The sequence below is a fragment of the Mobula birostris genome, chromosome 12 (genome assembly GCF_030028105.1).
Source record: "Mobula birostris isolate sMobBir1 chromosome 12, sMobBir1.hap1, whole genome shotgun sequence".
Lineage (NCBI taxonomy): Eukaryota > Metazoa > Chordata > Chondrichthyes > Myliobatiformes > Myliobatidae > Mobula > Mobula birostris.
The window spans coordinates 42,832,163-42,850,370 of NC_092381.1; the positions used below are offsets into that span (position 1 = coordinate 42,832,163).

General features: G+C 40.8%; 1 protein-coding gene across 7 annotated transcripts in view; it reads left to right on the forward strand.

The window, feature by feature from the left end:
* The window catches only part of mast2 (microtubule associated serine/threonine kinase 2), a 456,242-nt gene that overhangs the window by 99,785 nt on the left and 338,249 nt on the right, over nucleotides 1-18,208 (forward strand). The window contains exon 1 of one of the 7 annotated variants that reach the window (XM_072273704.1): nucleotides 8,385-9,145. The exons of 5 other annotated variants lie outside the window; for them this stretch is intronic. In XM_072273704.1, the coding sequence (XP_072129805.1) occupies nucleotides 9,107-9,145 (39 nt within the window). In that variant the 5' untranslated portion in view covers nucleotides 8,385-9,106. Of the gene's footprint in view, nucleotides 1-8,384; nucleotides 9,146-18,208 lie in introns of those variants that run through there. One more of the 7 variants, XM_072273707.1, reaches the window with a different exon arrangement.

Here is an 18,208-nt window from a genome sequence, read left to right on the forward strand (position 1 = left end):
AATTTAGTGTATGAATCAATGGCTGAGGAAGTGCTGCAGGGGGCAGGGCTTCAAATTTCTGGATCACTGGGATTTCTTCTGGGGAGGGTATGACCTGTACAAAAGGAACGGGTTCCACCTGAACCTGAGGGGGACCAATATCCTTGCAGGCACATTTGTTAGAGCTGTTGGGGAAGGTTTAAACTAATTTGGCAGGGGGATGGGAACCGGAGAGGTAGGGCTGATGATTGGGACACTGGTATACAAGTAGATGAATTGCTTAGTGAGATGGTGATGAAGGACAGGCAGATGATAGGTCAAAATTGCAATTAGTGAGACGTGTTGCAGTACAGCATGGGGACAAAATCGAAAATGGTGACGAACACAGGACTGAAGGAGTTGTATTTCAATTCAATATATGGAATAAGGTAGATGATCTTGTAACATAGTTAGAGATTGGTAGATATGACTTTGAGGGCATCACTGAGCTGTCGCTGAAAGAAGATTATAGTTGAGAGCTTAACGTCCAAGGATACACCTTGTATCAAAAGGACAAGCAGATAGGCAGAGGGGTTAGTGTGGCTCGGGTGGTAAAAAATGAAATCAAATCCTTACAAAGAAATTACATAGGATTGAAAGACATTGAATCCTTGTGAGTAGAGTTAAGAAACTACAAGGATAAAAATACCCTGTTGGGAGTTGTATATGGGCCTCCAAACAGCAGCCAGGATATGGGCTACAAATTACAACAGCGATAGAAAAGGCATGTCCAAAGGGCAATGTTACGATAGTCATGGTGGATTTCAGTATGCAGGTTGATTGGGAAAAATCAGGTTGGTGCTGGATCCCAAGTGAGAGAATTTATAGCATGGGTACGAGATTGCATCTTAGACCAGTTTGTGGTTGGGTCCGTGATAGGAAAGGCAATGAACCAGATTTGATTAGGGAGCTTTAGTTACGGGTACCCTGAGAAGGCAGTGATCATAATATAATAGTATTCACCCTGCAGTTTGAGAGGGAGAAGATGGAAGTCTAATGTATTAGTATTATGGTGGAATAAAGGGAATTACAGAGGCATGAGAGAGGAACTGGCCAGAGTTGATTGGAAGGGGACACTAGCAGGGATGATGGCAGAACAGCAATGGCCAGAATTTCTGGGAGCAAATTGGAAGATGCAAGATAGATACATTCTAAAGAAGAAGTATTCTAAAAGCAGGATGACACAACTGTGGCTACAAGGGAAGTCAAAGGCATCAAAGCAAAAGAGAGGGCATATAATGGAGCAAAAATTAGTGGGAAATAGAGGATTGTGAAGCTTTTAAAAACAAAGAAAAGGCAACTAAAAATGTTATAAGGGAAGGAAAAGATGAAATATGAAGGTAAGCTAGCCAATAATATTAAAAAGGATGCCAAAAGTTTTTTTCCCAGATATATAAAGGGTAACAGAGAGGCAAGAGTAGATCGCTGGATAATGACACTGGAGAGGTAGTAATGTAGAACAAGGAAACAATAGGTGAACTGAATAAGTATTTTGCATCCGTCTTTACTGTAGATGACATTAGCAGTATGCTGGAAGTTCGAGTGTAAAGGGGTAGAAGTGAGTGATGCTGCTATTACTAGGGAAAAGGTGTTTGGGAAGCTGAAAGGTCTGAAGTAGATAAGGCACCTGGACCAGATGGACTGCACCCCTGGGTTCTGAAAATGGTAGCTAAAGAGATTGTGGAGGCAACTGTAATGACCTTTCAAGAATCACTAGATTCTGGCATGGTTCTGGAGGACTGGAAAATTACAAACATCACCTCACACTTCTAGAAGGGAAAGAGACAGAAAAAAGGAAATTACAGACCAGTTAGCTTGACCTCAGTGGTTGGCAAGGTGGTGGAATAGATTGTTAAGGATGAGGTCTCTGGGAACTGGAAGGCACATGATAAAATAGGCCAAAATCAGCTTAGTTTCATTGCGGGAAAATATTGCCTGACAAACCTATTGGAATTCTTTGAGGAAATAACAAACAAGATAGACAATGAAGAATTGGTGGTTTTGTGTACTTGGATTTTCAGAAGGCCTTTGACAATAGGCCACACTTGACGCTGCTTAACAAGAGCCTGTGGTATTACAGGACAGATACCAGCATGGATAGAGGATTGGCTGATTGGCAGGAGGCAATGTGTGGAATAAAGCAGCCTTTCCTGGTTGGCTGCTGGTGACCAGTGTTCTGCAGGGATTGGTTTTGGGACTGCTTTTTACATAATATATATGTGATTTAGATGATGGAGTTGATAGCTTTGTGGCCAAGTTTGTAGACGAAACAAAGATAGTTGGAGGGGCAAGTGGTGTTGACGAAGCAGGGAGGCTGAAGAAGGACATAGACAGATTTGGAGAATGGACAAAGAAGTATCAGATAGAGTAGTCTCTGGAAGTGCATGGCCGTGCACTTAGGTAGAAGGAATAGACAAAGATTATGTCTAAGTGGGGAGAAAATTCCAAAATCCGAGGTGCAAAAGGACTTGGGAGTCCTCATGCAGGATTCCCTAAAGATTAACGTGCAGGTTGAGTCGGTGGTGAGGAAAGCAAATGCAGTGTTAATATTCATTTTGAGAGAATAGAATATTAAAGCAAAGAAGCAATCTTGAAGCTTTAGAAGGCACTGGTGAGTCATCCCTTGAAGTATTGTGAGCAATTTTCGGCCCCTTATCTAAGAATGCTGACATTAGAGAGAGTTCAGAGGAGTGTCACGAGAAAGATACCAGGAATGAAAGGGTTATCATATGAGGAGCGTTTGATGACTCTGGGCCTGTACTCACTGAAGTTTAGAAGAATGGATGGGTGCGGGTGGGGGAAATTTCATTGAAACCTATTGAATATTGAAAAGCCTAGATAGAGTGGATGTGGAGAAGATGTTTCCTAGTGGATGAAATTGGACCAGAAAGCACAGCCTCAGAATAGAGGGATGGCCATTTAGAATGGAAATGAGGATGAGTTTCTTTAGCCAGAGGCTGGTTAATCTGTGCCAGGCGTCAATGGAGGCTAGGATATTGGGTGTATTTAAGGTAGAGGTTGATAGATTTTGGATTGGGGCACGGAAGGTTATGGGTTGAAGGCAGGAGAATGAGGTTGAAATGGAAACTGGAGCAGCCATAGCAGAGTAGACTCTCTGGGCTGATTGGCCTAATCCTGCTCCTGTGTCTTATGGTCTACTTTTGTGATGGGCAAAATGTTCAAATTTGGACTTGGACACTTAGCTGAAAAGTTTTTGTTTTAATAAGAATACTAAATGAAGGCAAAGACAAAAATACAGTTTAATCTGCAGCAGATTAGCAAAGATATTGTCAGTCATATGATAAAACTATGCTGTGGAGAAACAGATGTGTATGTTGGATATACTTCAAGAAATGATGTCAGATATATAAATGGCTATGTGAATAAGAATTAGCCCGTAAGGCCTTTTTTTCCCTGCTTGGATCCATGTCTTGTCATTTTATGTAGTTAATAAGATAAACTATAACTGATCTTCTGCATCTATTTGTTGAGAGGGAACAATTTATGCACCAAGTACCTGCCTAGATTGTATAAATCCATTTATTTTTGTCAAGGGTATTGTACATTTATGATTTCCCTTTTCCTTTCCATACTTCTCATTCAAAATTTACATTTCTCAATAGCAATTCTTTTTAAATTACAACTTCTGTATTTAGGCTTCTCTGTTGTTGAAAATTCTGTGAGTTACAAGAGGAATTAGCTTAATTTCAGAATGTATTGTTCCTTTTTCATAGAAATATGTTCCAGAATGTATTTGGCTTTGTGCTGATCATTTTACTTTCAAGACCTTCAGAAAAGCCAGGTATTTGTTAAATAATGAGAATTTGGGTATTGTTGACATTGAAAGAGACGAAGGTTGCTTGCACACAACTCACTGAAGGCCATCACTTTGTGCTGAAGGCAATTTGGAGTACAAATGGTCTAATAGCCTTCATTTCAACAGGTTTTGATTGCTGGAGTGAGGAAATCTTATTGCAGTGGTGAGATTGCACTGTTGTGCTCTGTTTTGGTCTCACAAACTTTTCATGTAAATGCAGTGAAAATTATGTTTACTGATTCCAGTGATGACATAAAGAAAGAGATTAAGTTAGCTTGAACAGATAAGAACTTGAAAAAATGAAAGGCATTATTGAAACTTTAAAAATTGTTCAAGGATTTGACAGATTTGTTGTGGAGAGGAATCTAGGATGCACTGAGGAGCCTAGGATGCACAGTTCAAGATGAGGGGAAATTTCTTCAGGGATGTAGTGAACAGTGAGGAAGGATATCATGGCTGGTGTGGGATCTGGACCCCAGCAGGAAAAATGGCAGATGGAATTTAATGCAGACAAGTGCAAAGTATTGCTTTTTGGTAGGATCAACCAGGTAGGTCTTGCACAGTCAAAGGTAGGGCACTGAGGGAGGTACTAGAACAAAAAGATCTGGGAACACAGATTCATAATTCATTGAAAGTGGCATCACAGGTAGATAGGGTCGTAAAGAAAGCTTTTAGCACATTGGCCTTTATAAATCAAAATACTGAGTATAAGAGATGGGATGTTATGTTTTAGTTGGAAAAGACATTGGTCTTATTATGTAAGACATTTAGCTAATTTGGAGATTGTGTGCAGTTTTGGTTACCTACCTACAAGAAAGATGTAAACCAAGTTGAAAGAGTACGGAGAAAACTTATAAGGATGTTGCCAGGTCTAGAGGACCTCAGTTATAAGAAAAGATTGAACGGGTTAGGACTGCATTCTTTAGAACATAGAAGATTGAGAGGGGATATGATAGAGGTTTTCAGAATTATGAGGGGTATAGATAGGGTAAATGCAAACACGTTTTTTTCATTGGGGTTGGGTGGGGCTAGAACCAGAAGTTATGTGTTAAGGGTGAAAGGTGAATAGTTTAAGGGGAATATGAGGGGAAATTTCTTCAGTCAGGGTCTTGAGAGTGGAATGAGCTGCCAGCACAGGTGGTGCATGCAAGCTCGATTTTACCATTTGGATAGGTACATGGATGGAGGAGGTATGGAGGGCTATGGTCACAGTGCAGATTGTTGGGAGTGGGCAGTTTAAATGCTTTGGCACGGACTAGATAGGCCGAAGCACCTGTTTCTGTGCTGTACTCTTCTATGACTACTGATTTCTAGAAGGGGAAGGAGGGCAAACATATGTACACTGGTCTAGATTGGGAGAATGGCAGTGTAGTAATTCAGCAGCTTTAAATTCTTGGGTATTAACATAATATAATCTGTCCTGGACCCAGCACATAGATACAAAGATGAGGAAAATGTGTCAACTTATTTACTTTCTTAGGGTTGGCTTGTCATCAAGCACTCTGCAAATTTCCACAGATGTACTGTTGAAAGTATCCTGACTGATTTGCAACGTGGTCTGGTACAGCATTCCAAATTCAGGAATGTAAGAAGCTGTAGAGAACAGTGGACTTTGCTCAATACATCACAGGCATATCCCTCTGCACTACTGGCATTAACCACAGAACGTACTTTTTCAGGCACGCAACATCAATCAGCAAAGATTCCCCACAACCATCTTTTCACACCTACCATAAGGCAGGAGGAACAGAAGCCTGCAAAGATGGCACTGGTGAGATATGGCTGCAAATGAGGCTTCTAAAAATTCTACTAAATATACTTCTTCAATCACTGCAATTCACAGCCTGCAACTTCCCATTGGGAGGTGTGCTTTTGAACCATCTGTACGACCGGGAGGTGTGCTATTGAACCATCTGTATGACCCGGCATTTTTTGTGATGCCCTGAAAGTCTCAGCAAACTGGACTGTCAAGTATGCAGGTACCGTTGTGGCACCCATTGCTGGAACGGACTTGGGGCCGGACTGAATCTTTGGGTTGGACTGAAGCGATGAGGTCTGGACCGGGGAGCGGATAACATACTGATGTTTGGACAATTTAAGCGCCGAACCAGATTAAAAAGATTAATCTGTCGAGGCTGATGGTGGAGCATGAACCAGTGTTCAGCTCACTGCGGGAGGCTTTACTCGCCTCAGCGCTGAACTAACTCTGTAGCTGTGGCTTGCAGCCATCGGCACTTGCCTCTGTGCTGAATCTGGCTCTGCAGCTTTGGGTTCCTGGATCTGCTGCAGGACCTACATGGCTGTGGACTTGCTTTGGGTGACACTGTGGTTCATGTTGTTTATATTTTTTTATTGTTTGCATGATTTGTTCCTTTTTGGACGTTGGATGTTTCTTTCTGATGCTATGTTCCCATGATGCTCTTACAGGTGATTGCAGCTGTTCATACAGTTATAAGTTGAGCACCCCTTATCTGAAAATCCAAAATCCAAAAGCCTCCGAAATCCACTGGCATGAAATCTCAATTGGAAAATTCTACAACGCGCTGGGAAGGTTCCCAGGCAATGCGCAGGTCCCTGTGGATCACAGATAATCTGAGAAGTGACCTCACATACGTAATGAACAGAAGTTAATGAAAAATACAAAAACCCTGTGTAAAGTGAAAAATGAAGATCTCGAATGTGTACTGTCAGTGTCTGAGTGAACATGTGCTGCTTAACGGTATGCTGATCATGAAGTAAGCACAGATCTATCACGATGAACTGAAAATTTATTTTTAGATTATGAAGACACATAGTCCTCTTTTATTGTCATTTAGTAATGCATGCATTAAGAAATGATACAATACTTCCTTCGGTGTGATATCACAAAACACAGGACAGACCAAGACTGAAAAAACTAATAAAACAACATAATTATAACATATAGTTACAACAGTGCAACAATACCATAACTTGATGAAGAACAGTCCATTGCACAGTAAAATGTTCAAAGTCTCTCAAATGTCCCACATCTCACGCAGACGGGAGAAGGAAGAAAACTCTCCCTGCCATGCCCGACCACAGTCTGACTCTGAGTCGTCCGAAAACCTTGAGCCTCCGATCAGCCCTCTGACACCGAGTACCGAGCACCATCTCTATTCCAATGATTCAACCTCAATCTTGGTCGCCAGCAGCAGGCAAAGCCAGGGATTTTGGGGCCTTCCCTCCTGAAGATTCTTGATAGCCCAATAACAGCGGCAGCGAACCTGCGTTTCAGAAATTTCTCCAGATGTTCCTCTGTGCTTTCACGTCTGTCTCCATCAAATCAGAATTGTCCACGGTCCCTATTTAACGGATACAATATTATTTTCACTGGAGGGCTGTGTGCGCATGGCGTGCTGTTATCTTCTCCACCCGCCTTTCCTCCTTCCTCCAATATTAACAATTGAAGGTAATTGTTAATATTCTGCAGGCTGATTACAGAAATTTCAGGAAAATCTCAGCATTAAATTTTTAAAGCATTTGCTGATCTCAAATCTAACATCAAAACAAGTCTACGATGCTGAATGTTTTTGTACCTAACCGAACAGCATTATATTTTTTAGAGAGTCGCTGATGAAACTCTAACATGAGAACAAGTCTACAGTGATGGTTTTTATACCTTACATAAGGCCGTCAAAAGAGTAAAATACGAATACCGTGTATTGTTACCTTTTAACTGAAACACAGCATTGTAGGTGGGGACTGAAAGCTTGCTGTTATTTGTTGTTCAACAGCAACTTCAGGTATTCTCTAGATGCTTCTTTTGTTAACCTGCACACATTATATTTTGTATTTTCATTATATTAATGGTATGTAATCATTTTTAAGGTTAATCACGTTTGTGTGATGAACAAGTGTAAGACAAAGACTGCTTACTGGTTGCACATAAATTGAGTCGGAAATGATGGTGATCCCAAGCTAGCTCTTTATATATTCCAAAAATCTGAAAACATCTGAAATCCAAAGCACTCCCAGCCCCAAGCATTTTGGATAAGGTGTACTCAAACTGTATTCCAAAATCTGAAATCCAAAGCGCTTCTGGGCCCAAAACATTTCGGTTAAGGGGTGCTTAACCTGTACTTGTGCAAACAATAAACTTGACTTTGATATAGACATGCTTTCAATGTGCAAATTTAACTCTGCTTTCTGATCTGTTTTTCTTAGAATCAACTTTTACATTAGAAAATACTCCCCATTGATTTTAATAGGATGTGGAATTGGTTTCTCACGAATTGAAAGCACACTTCAGAACAAAACATTTAGAAAACTGTCATATTTGTGGATTGTGCGATATTTGTGACACAAGAAGTGTGGAATGAATGAGACTGAGCCAAAGGAACAGGGAGTTTCTCTCAGCAGCATGAACAGACTAGCTGTATAATTTAGGCAAATCTTCCTATGCTTGCATGCGGTTGGTTGACTGGTTGGCTGACTGCTTGCATTCAGTTGTTTTCAACAGCAGATGGGGAGGAAGTGCTACTGCTCACTGACTGGATCTGCAACAAACGGACTGCCTGCCATAACGGAACAAGATATGCAGGCTGAACATTTAGTGCACTTTGGATTTGTCTTGCATATTATTACTCTGAATCGTGGCTGAGCTTCCAAATGAATTCAGCTAGCTTAGCTTATATATTTCCAGAAATCTCATTTGAACAATCACTTTGTAGTGTGACTTCAAATCTGAAGAGAGTGGAAAAGAAGATTCTTTTGTACTGGGGGAAAATGCAAGTCTGAAACAGAGAAATCTGATTAAAAAGGCTATAGCGACGGTGCCCTCATGTTGAAGTGACTTGGAAACGGATCCCGGGTTCTGACTGTAATTTGCACATGGGAATAGCTACTGGCTATTTGCCAAGTCTGCTTTCCCATTAACACTGACAATTCAGAGGTGCTGCGACATTGAGATGGACTCACCAACAAAACTAGTGAATGAATTACTGCAACGTCAGATCGCATATGTCTCAGCTGCTCAGATGAGAGGAAAAAGCCCTGCTTAAGTGACCTGTACAGCACAGACCCAATTCCAGTCAAGAAGGACGTGGATTTGTGCAGCACGAACTCCAAAAGAACAAGAATCCTCACGGAAATGAGGAATGAAGTCCGGTAGCTCTGGCTGCTTAGAAATAGAAATAATTTATTTGCCAGTCTGTCTGCTGCTGATGTGAGAGACTGGCTAACAAGCTGTTAATTCAGTTTGTGTGTGTTTGCATACTGGCATGAACTGTGGATTTTAATTTGACTTGTATCATGGATGATTCGAGTATTTTGAGGCGGAGAGGACTGCAGGTAAGAATAGTGGTGGAGGAAGCCGAACTAAACAGTTACATATTAAAGTCGAACAAATTTGATAATGAGCTGGTATCACTGTTTTGAAGTGATACTCGTCGGATTATTTTCAATCTGGCAACTCTTGGGAGTGCCTTGTTCACCTAGAATGTTTATGACTCACAGAACTGACAATATTTGAGGATGGCTTTAGGTGTTTTAAAAAATACATCTTCAAAGTATTTGCATTTAAAGATTAAAGAGCCCTTGTTTGCAATTTAAAATAACTGGTGATCTAGGGGGCCTCCAGTCATTATACCTTCTTCAGGGTTTGCTGATTGCTTTCTACCAGTTAACTCATGAAGCTGTCGCTGATATTCGTATACCATTCCATTATTTATTCAGATTGGTGTTTATTTTAATGAAATCATTTGAAGTAGGTAGAAGTAATTATTAAATCCCAAATGAGTTGTGATTCTTTGCCTCCCCTTCAACAATAATCTGTTTCTAATCTGTTGCCCGAGTTCATTTTTTCAAATGTGCAGATGTTCACTGATGAATGGTGAAGGCCAATAGAGCGGATTCTAACTCCTCTCCTAATAGAAGAACCACACAGTGCTGTAATCAAAGTAAATAGTCAGAATTATGTTTGATATTACTGTCGTATGGACTGAAGTTTGTTGTTTTGCTGTAGCGGGACACTGTAAGACATAAAAATTACTATAATTGACAAAAATAGATAGTTTTAAGAAAGATGAATAAATAGTTGGTGTTCCTGGGAGCATTGATGTTCAGAATTCAGATGGTGGAGAGGAAGAAGCTGTTTTTAAAATGTTGAGTGTGGATCTTCAGACTCCTGTACCACCTCCATGATGGAAGTGAAGCAAAGAAGGCATGTTGAGGGACCTTAGTGATGGATGCCATATTCTTGAGGCACAGGCTCTTGAAGGTGCCGTCGATGGTGGGGCCAGTTGTGTCTGTGATGGAACTGGCTGAGCAGCCTCTTGTGATCCTGTGCATTGGAGACTCCATACCAGGTTGTGATATACCCAATTAGAATTCTCTCTATAGCAAATCTGCAGAGGCTTACAGAAATCGTTGGCGGCGTACTATTTCTCCTAAAACACCTAATTGAGTAGGGGGACTGGTGTGCTTTCCTAGTAATTGCATCAATGTGTTGCGCCCACGATGCATCCTCTGAAATGTTGGCACCCAGGAGCTTGAAGCCGTTCCATGCAGTCTGCATCTATGGAGAAAGGAGCTGTTGTTTTCTGATTCTTCAACTCTTTCTCTCTTTTCAGATGCTAGGTATTTCTTGCAATTTGTGCTCTTATCTCAGGCTTGCTTTTACATCATACGATGCTGGATTTCCCTTTGTGAAAGATTAGTTAAATATAGTGCAGCAATCTTAGGAACTAATGAGATACCAGAAAAGATAGTTTAATGAGAATGTATTGTTTCAATAACTGCCTTGAAATTGGATCAGGAAAACAAAATTATTTGTCTTTTTATGTGTAAAGAGTGTGTAATTAAAATTCCATATCTTTTGATCTGTTTCTGATGGAAGTTCAACATATTGGGAAATTGGATACTTCCAGTGACAATTCACCAAAACACTGGTGTTTTTTTTTCGCTGTTGTAATTGACATACTGGTTTCAATAATCAACATGGCATTTTCTCTGACCCACTATTTTGTGAAGAGCAGCAGTATCCATGGCCAGCTCCTTAAAGCAATGTCCTGCTCCCTACTTTACTTTCACTCAGTCACTGTGTTTTTACCTATTACTCCCCTGAACCACCTTTCTTCCATGAAGCCATGTCCTCAAATCCCATGCCTTTTCCAGATATCCCCATATCTGAAACCCTTTCCTAATGCGTGAGTCTTGCATGTCAGAAAAAAATGCCTCGCAATTGAAGATCATGGCTGCTCTGTACTCTGAGACATCTGTTCATACGTCCTTGAACTAGAGTGACTTGGTGCGACTGCCAGTATCATTGATGTGATGACATCCACATCCAGATCTTATTGTTCCACGGTATTAATGACTTGTTGTTACTTTTGCATGAACCTTGTCCACCTTCCCAGTCTGTTGCTTCAGCTTTTAAATGACATTTGGTCACCTTATCATCTCTGGGAAAAATGGTTTATTATGAAAGGGAAACATTCCATAGGGATGCATCTCCACTGTTAACAGAATTTAATAGGAAAAGATGTTTGCATTACAGAACATAACCCCTCTGTAATGCAGGGATCACCTGAAGTTTTTTTAAAAGTGGATTTGTCCTAGTTAGTTTTCTGTGGTATTAGGGCAAAACACACTGCCAAAAATGGATGAAATGCGACTCACTTACTGAAGGTAGTAGTTTTGTATGTATTGATGGTGATAAATTATATTTTAAAATAAGCACACATCTTTTAAAAGAAGAAAGGGCTAAATTTGAAAAAAAAAGGCAAATTAGAGATTCCTGACGAAGGGTCTCGGCCTGAAACGTCGACTGCACCTCTTCCTAGAGATGCTGCCTGGCCTGCTGCGTTCACCAGCAACTTTTATGTGTGTTGCTTGAATTTCCAGCATCTGCAGAATTCCTGTTGTTTGCGTTTTTAAAAGATTTATTTTAAGTTTTTGGAGCTTATGAATCCTTAACTTCACAATAACTTGTTAAAATAATTTCAAATAGTTTTATTTTATGAATGTAACTCGAAGAAAAGATCAGTAAAAGATCAGTCTGTTGTATTTAGTATATTTATTGTATTTTCCACCACCTGATTAACGAAACAGTGTATAACACTTTGCCAGCAGGGAATTACTTTTATGTAAAATTAATTTTCTTTGTTGGTGACTATATTTTTATTTCAATTATGATACCTGGCATAGTGTTCAGCTGCGAAGTCTGCTTCCTTACATTGGTCTATGGCTTTATGCAGTATAGTGCAGCTCAGGATCACTTTATCCTAAATAGCCAACAATATTCAGAGATTGGCTTTTGTAGCCAGTTTTGTTGCTCCATTTGTGAATGTTTTTGACTATCAAACATTCAAAATGCCCTGAATCAATGAAAAATGCAAAAAAAACTGGAACGATTCAAAATGCTTAAAAAAGCCCTTAAACTGTTATAAACTAAACTGAATGATGTGAAATGGTTAGTTTGCCTTTTTATTTGGCACTCTTTCTCACATTAATTTCAGTGAGATTCCTCTATCTAGATTAGGTTGAACAGTGCAGGCTCCATGGGCAGATATTTCAAAACATGAACTCTGGGATGCCTGCAGAAGCTTGCACAAGGGGAGTCCACTGTGCAGTACAGTGCAAAGAAAGGCAGCATAAATCATAGTACATTCCCTGGGCACTTGCTAGCAGGTGGCTCAACAGCAATAGAAGTATGTTTGCAGGCCAATCTCAGGAAATGTATATTGAGCCTGGGGGTAGGGAATAGAAGCAGGCCAAATCAGTAACATAACAAAAATGAGAACATTCCTTATTTATAGTGCTTTCATAACTGAGAAATTTATTTGCTATATTGAAGGGAAAAGGTACCAAGAGGAATTCTTATTTGTGAAACTAAGGAGAAATATCCTTAAAATGACATTCATATATTGTTGCATACTAGCCATACATCTGATTTATATGTGAGATTGATTTATGATCAGTTATGGTTTCACTTGTGGGAGATGCAAGGAAAATCTTGTCAATGAACTTCAGCATTGATAAGTATTGTCAATAGGATGGACAGATCCCATTAAAAATAATTAATGAGAGAGCTTGACAGATCGGATTACTCTTTTTCCTATCACCATCCTAGCTTGTTGAAAGTAATGAAGTTTTGAAATATTCTATTGAAGATGACAAATTCTGTGCAATGTGTGTTTAAGTAATGTTAATGTGGTAAATGGTACATTTAAAAAACATTAGCAATATTTGTCACATGTACATTGAAACATATAGTTAAATGTATATTTTCCATCAATGACCAACACAGTCCAAGGCTGCACTAGGGACAGCCTGCAAGTATTACCGTGATTCCGGCACCAACATAGCATACTCTCAACTTACTGACCCTAATCTGTATCTCTTTGGAACGTGGGTGGAAATCAGAGCACCTGGAGGAAACCCACGTGATCATGGGCTGAACGTACAAACATCTTAAAGAAAGCAGCTGGAAATTGCTGGCGCTGTAAAACTTGTGCTAACTGCTATGTTACTGTGCAACAATAGTTATGCCACATTGCTCTTTTTGATCAATGTTTCTCTTGTTTCTCAAATGTGCTTGATAGTAACTCAGTTTTAATTGAATTTTAAAATACTGCTATAATGGAAATCAAATTGCAGAACTCTTATTGTTTAAAGAAAAGTGGGTATTGTTTATGACTGCTGTTCAGTTTCTCAAAGGGGTAGAAAATATTTGTGTGCCTCAAGACCTGAGTAACATTCAGACTTTAACAGGCAATTGGGATGCAAAATTAAAGTCTCCTACATGCAATGCATTGACCAACTCGAACAAGCGAATGTTTAACATTCAATGGCATGACTAGAACAGAGTCCCCAAACATCAACATCCTGAGGGTCACCATTGATGAGAAACTGAAATGGAATAGCCATAGAAATATATTGTGGCTGCAGGGGAGAGGCTGGATTTCTTGTGGAGTGTGACCTGTTGTCTGTGCACAATTACATATCAATTAAGTAAAAGCACGCATGCGGGAGATAGCTTTAACTGGTTTATTTGCATTACAGTGAGAGTGAGTGAGAGAGAACAATGTACACACGTAGACAACAGCGCATGCACAGTCAACAGCTCAATATGTAAGTGGGGGGGGGGTTCATTGCTCTAAAAGAAATAGATCTATAGAATACACTTCCCCCCCTTTAGATTAATGTAATATAAAACTGTATATGTGCAAAACATTCAATTTTCCTTTAATAGATCCTTATTCCAAATACAGGTTTCTCCCGCTATCCGAAGGTAGAGCGTTCCTATGAAATGGTTCGTAAGCCGGAATGTCGTAAAGCGAAGAAGCAATTACCATTAGTTTATATGGGAAAAATTTGTGATCGTTCACAGACCCAAAAATAACCTACCAAATCATGCCAAATAACACATAAAACCTAAAATAACAGTAACATATAGTAAAAGCAGGAATGAAATGATGAATACATAGCCTATATAAAGTAGAAATACTTTTCCACAATCATTGCCGCACTATTCTCCGTAGCGAAAATCTCACGCAAGCGCTCTCGGCAGAAACACGGCGCAAGCGCTCTCCAGTAACCTTTAAGCTATGAAGCTGCCAAATCATACCAAACAACACGTAAAAATACATAGCCGATATAAAATAGAAATAATGTATGTACAGTGTAGTATCACTTACCGGAATCGGGAAGACGTCGAGCACACTGATGTGTGTTAGGCTGAGTCGTCGGAGGTTGGGGTGGTGCAGTGGTCCCCACCCTGCAGGACTGACTGATACCGATCTGCGAAGCATGCAGTGGTACAGCGGCAGCTGGGACGCACCCAGCACATCTTTAAGAAAAAAGCCGAAATAAACAAGCTAATTGATTAGGTGCTGCCTGGTACGTAAATGTCGGCCCAGATCAGAGGTGACGCAATCGGCAATTGTCTCTGATCTGGGCCAACATTTACGTGCCAGGCGGCACCTAATTAATTAGCTTGTTTATTTCGGCTTTTCTTCTTAAAGATGTACTGGGTGTCTCCCGGCTACCGCTGCATTCTCCGCGAATCGGTACCTGTCTGTGGCCCGGGGTTGGGGTGGTGGGACACTAGGTGTCGTCTGTTTCTATCAGGGAGGCAGGTCATCTTCTCCTATGACTGCCTGCCTCGATGTCGAAGGTCGAGGTTTGTCGTCTGCTGTGGAAGGCTTGCTTGACTGCTTAGCCTCACGCATTTTTAGATCATACAGTTCTTAGTAAGCACTCAAACCATCCTGCAAATATCCCCTAAACCGACGTACCCTTTCAAAATTAAAGTCGTACTTTATCATTGCAGTGAAAATCTCACGCAGTTGCTTCACGTTCAGTTCCTGGACAACTTCACTTTCGGTCCTTTCACTATTGCATTCGGTTTTGATTGCTATCCTTTCCTCTTCCAATTGCATCAGCTCTTCATCTATCAGTTCTTGGTCATGGGATGCCAAAACCTCTTCAATATCATCTTCGTCAACTTCCACAAGCCAAGCTCACTTTGTCCTTACTTCGTTCACCACGATCCAAATGCTTAATTATGTCTAGCTTTATGCTAAGTGCAACACCCTTACGAGCTCTCTTTCAGGCTTTTCTAATACCTTAGAATTCATCTTGCAAACGGCTGCTTACAGGCACGTGTTTAAGCAATGCCGGTGAGAATGCAGTTCCGAATCGGGGGGGGGGGGAGAGCGGCTGCTTTTTCTCGCGTGCTGCCTTTTATCACAAGCTGTTTTTTCGTGTGCTGCTTCTTTCGTGACAGTGAAAACACCTTCTGTTAGTGAAAACAGGTAACTAATGTAGGTCTTTCGTAACAGTGAGGTTTCGTAAAGCGAACGTTCGAAAAGCGGGGGACACCTGTAAACATACTTTCACAATAACCATCCATAATGAACTTCACAGTTGTAAAGGTTCAGTTTTATAGGTGGCGCTCTGTTCCTTTCAGGATAGTGCCTTTGGACTTGTGCAGTGGCATCAGGTTTGGTAGGTGTCTTGTCAAAGACAACTTTCTCGGTTTCTGGTGTCATGTTGCTGTCAGTGATATGATCATCACTGAGAGGTAAGTTCGGTGACTGTAATAGGTCCGTCTTGTTGGATGCATTCGACTCGGATGTGCTTTTCAGTTGAATACCCATTATCTGGTCCACATGATGTCTCCATGTCTAATCTCCAACATTGACTGTGTACATCAGTGGTCCGGTTCTTGTAGCTATCCTACCGCATGTCCACTGTCTTCTCGCTAATCCTGTCCTAGGACTTCCTGTCCAATCTCGAAGCTCCTTGCTGCTTCACTTGGCAACTGGTTGAAAATAGACACAAGGGGCTGGTGATCTCTCACTAGCGTAAACTTTTGTCCGTAGAGGTAGTGATACTAGACTAAGGGCCTCCTGGTTGATCTGTGCGTAGTTGCATTCTGCCCTCGTCAGTGACCTTGAAGCAAATGCAATCAGGCATTCAGATTCATCTTTCATAATGTGTGACTAAACAGTTCCAATGCCATTAGGGGACGCATTGCACGCCAGTCTGATGGACAGGGATGGGTCATGATGGGTGAGCAGTTCGTCGGATGTTATTAAGTCTCTTTTTTCCCTTGAATGTTTTTTCACATCTTTCTAACCATTCCCACTTTGCTCCTATCTGTAACAGTGCGTTCAATGGGTGCAGCACAGTAGAGAGGTTTGGGAGAAACCAGTGGTAGTAGTTTACAAGGCCCAAATATGATTTGAGTTGCGCATTTTCTGGTTTGGGTGCCTGTAGCTCTGCTTCAGTTTTCTCATGTGAATTATGTAAGCCATTGCTTGAAATGACATGTCCACAATATGAGGTTTTATTCTTGAAAAACTCACATTTCTCTCTGCATGCAGAGCGTGTCACTCAGTCTGGTAAGCACTTTACCAAGGTTCCGGTGGTGCTCTTCATCATTTTTGCCGGTCATGATGATGTCATCAAGGTAACATTGTGTTTCTAGTGTAACTTGGAACACTTGGTTCATTGCTCCTCGCCAAATTGCTGGAGGTAATGCAATGCCGAAGATGAGATGATTATACTGGAACAGTACCTTGTGAGTGTTGATTGTGAGGGACTTCCTGCTTGACTCCTCAATCTCCATTTGCAGATACTGTAGACTTATGTCAATCTTTGAAAAGTGCTTCCCACCTGCCAAAGATGCAAAAATACCTTCTATTCATGGCAGGGGATACTGCACAGTACGCAACACCGAGTTGATGCTGACCTTGAAATGCTCACCCCTCATATGCGAATAGTTCCGGCCTTCCTTTTCTTGATCACTGGGATGATGGGTGTAGCCCAATTGCTCCATTCAACCTTGGAGAGAATTCCAGATGCTTCCAAGCTCTGCAGTTCAGCATCCATATTAGGAAGTAATGTGTTAAGGCACCGGGTGTGCTTTGTGGAATCTTGGTGTTGCCGCTTCATTCAGTTCAATTCTGGCCTTCGTGCCTTTGAATTTACTGACCTCCTTCTCAAACACCTTCTCATTATCATTAAGCAGCAGTGCCAGTCTCTGGTTAGTACTACTATTTGAGCTGCTGTTGCCTGTTGATGCTGTGCTGAGAGCCTTGGTTGAGTGCCAGTCTAGTTGGATTTTTGTCAACCATTCATGTCTGAAAAGTGTTGGCCCTCCACTTTTCAATACGTTGAGCTCTAATTGTTGTGTTTTGCCTTGATATGTCACATTTACTTCCAGTTTGCCTTTGGGATACACTTTTTCACCTGTGTAAGTCCTCACTGAGGTCTTCTCTCATGGTATCTTAGTTTTATGTTTGAGACTTCTCACTTGGTTATGCTTTTGTCTGCTTTGCACGTTCTTTCCATGTGACCTTATCTATGGCACTTTCTGCAGACTTTTTCTTTGAACCAACAGTCATTTGCATCATGGGAGGATTTGCTACATCAATAACATCTTTGGCTTTTTGCATCATTCAGGGACATTTTGTGTATTTAATGTTCTAACCTCCTTTTCTGTAGTTCTGCTGAATCCTTTGGTGAAGTCTCTAACAATATTGCAATGGTCATTGCCTGTTCTAAGGTTGAGTCTGTTTCAGATCGTAGCCTCTTTTGAGTGCCTTGACTATGCATACCACATACAAGCTTGTCCCTGAATGCATCAGGAAGTCCATTTGAAGTCACAGTACTGGGAAAGTTTGCGCAATTCTGCTATGTATTCAGAAATACTTTTATCCTTTAATTCCTTTTGTAAAATCTAAATCTCTCAGCTATTACCAGCGATTTAGGGCTCAAATGATGTGGTAAAATTGTAACAATTTTCATCAAACATCTTGCCTGCTAGTTTTGCAGGGTTTACTAAGTTGCGTGAGAGACTGTAAGTTCTTCGGCCCATTAAGCTAAGAAGTGCAGTGTTTTCTT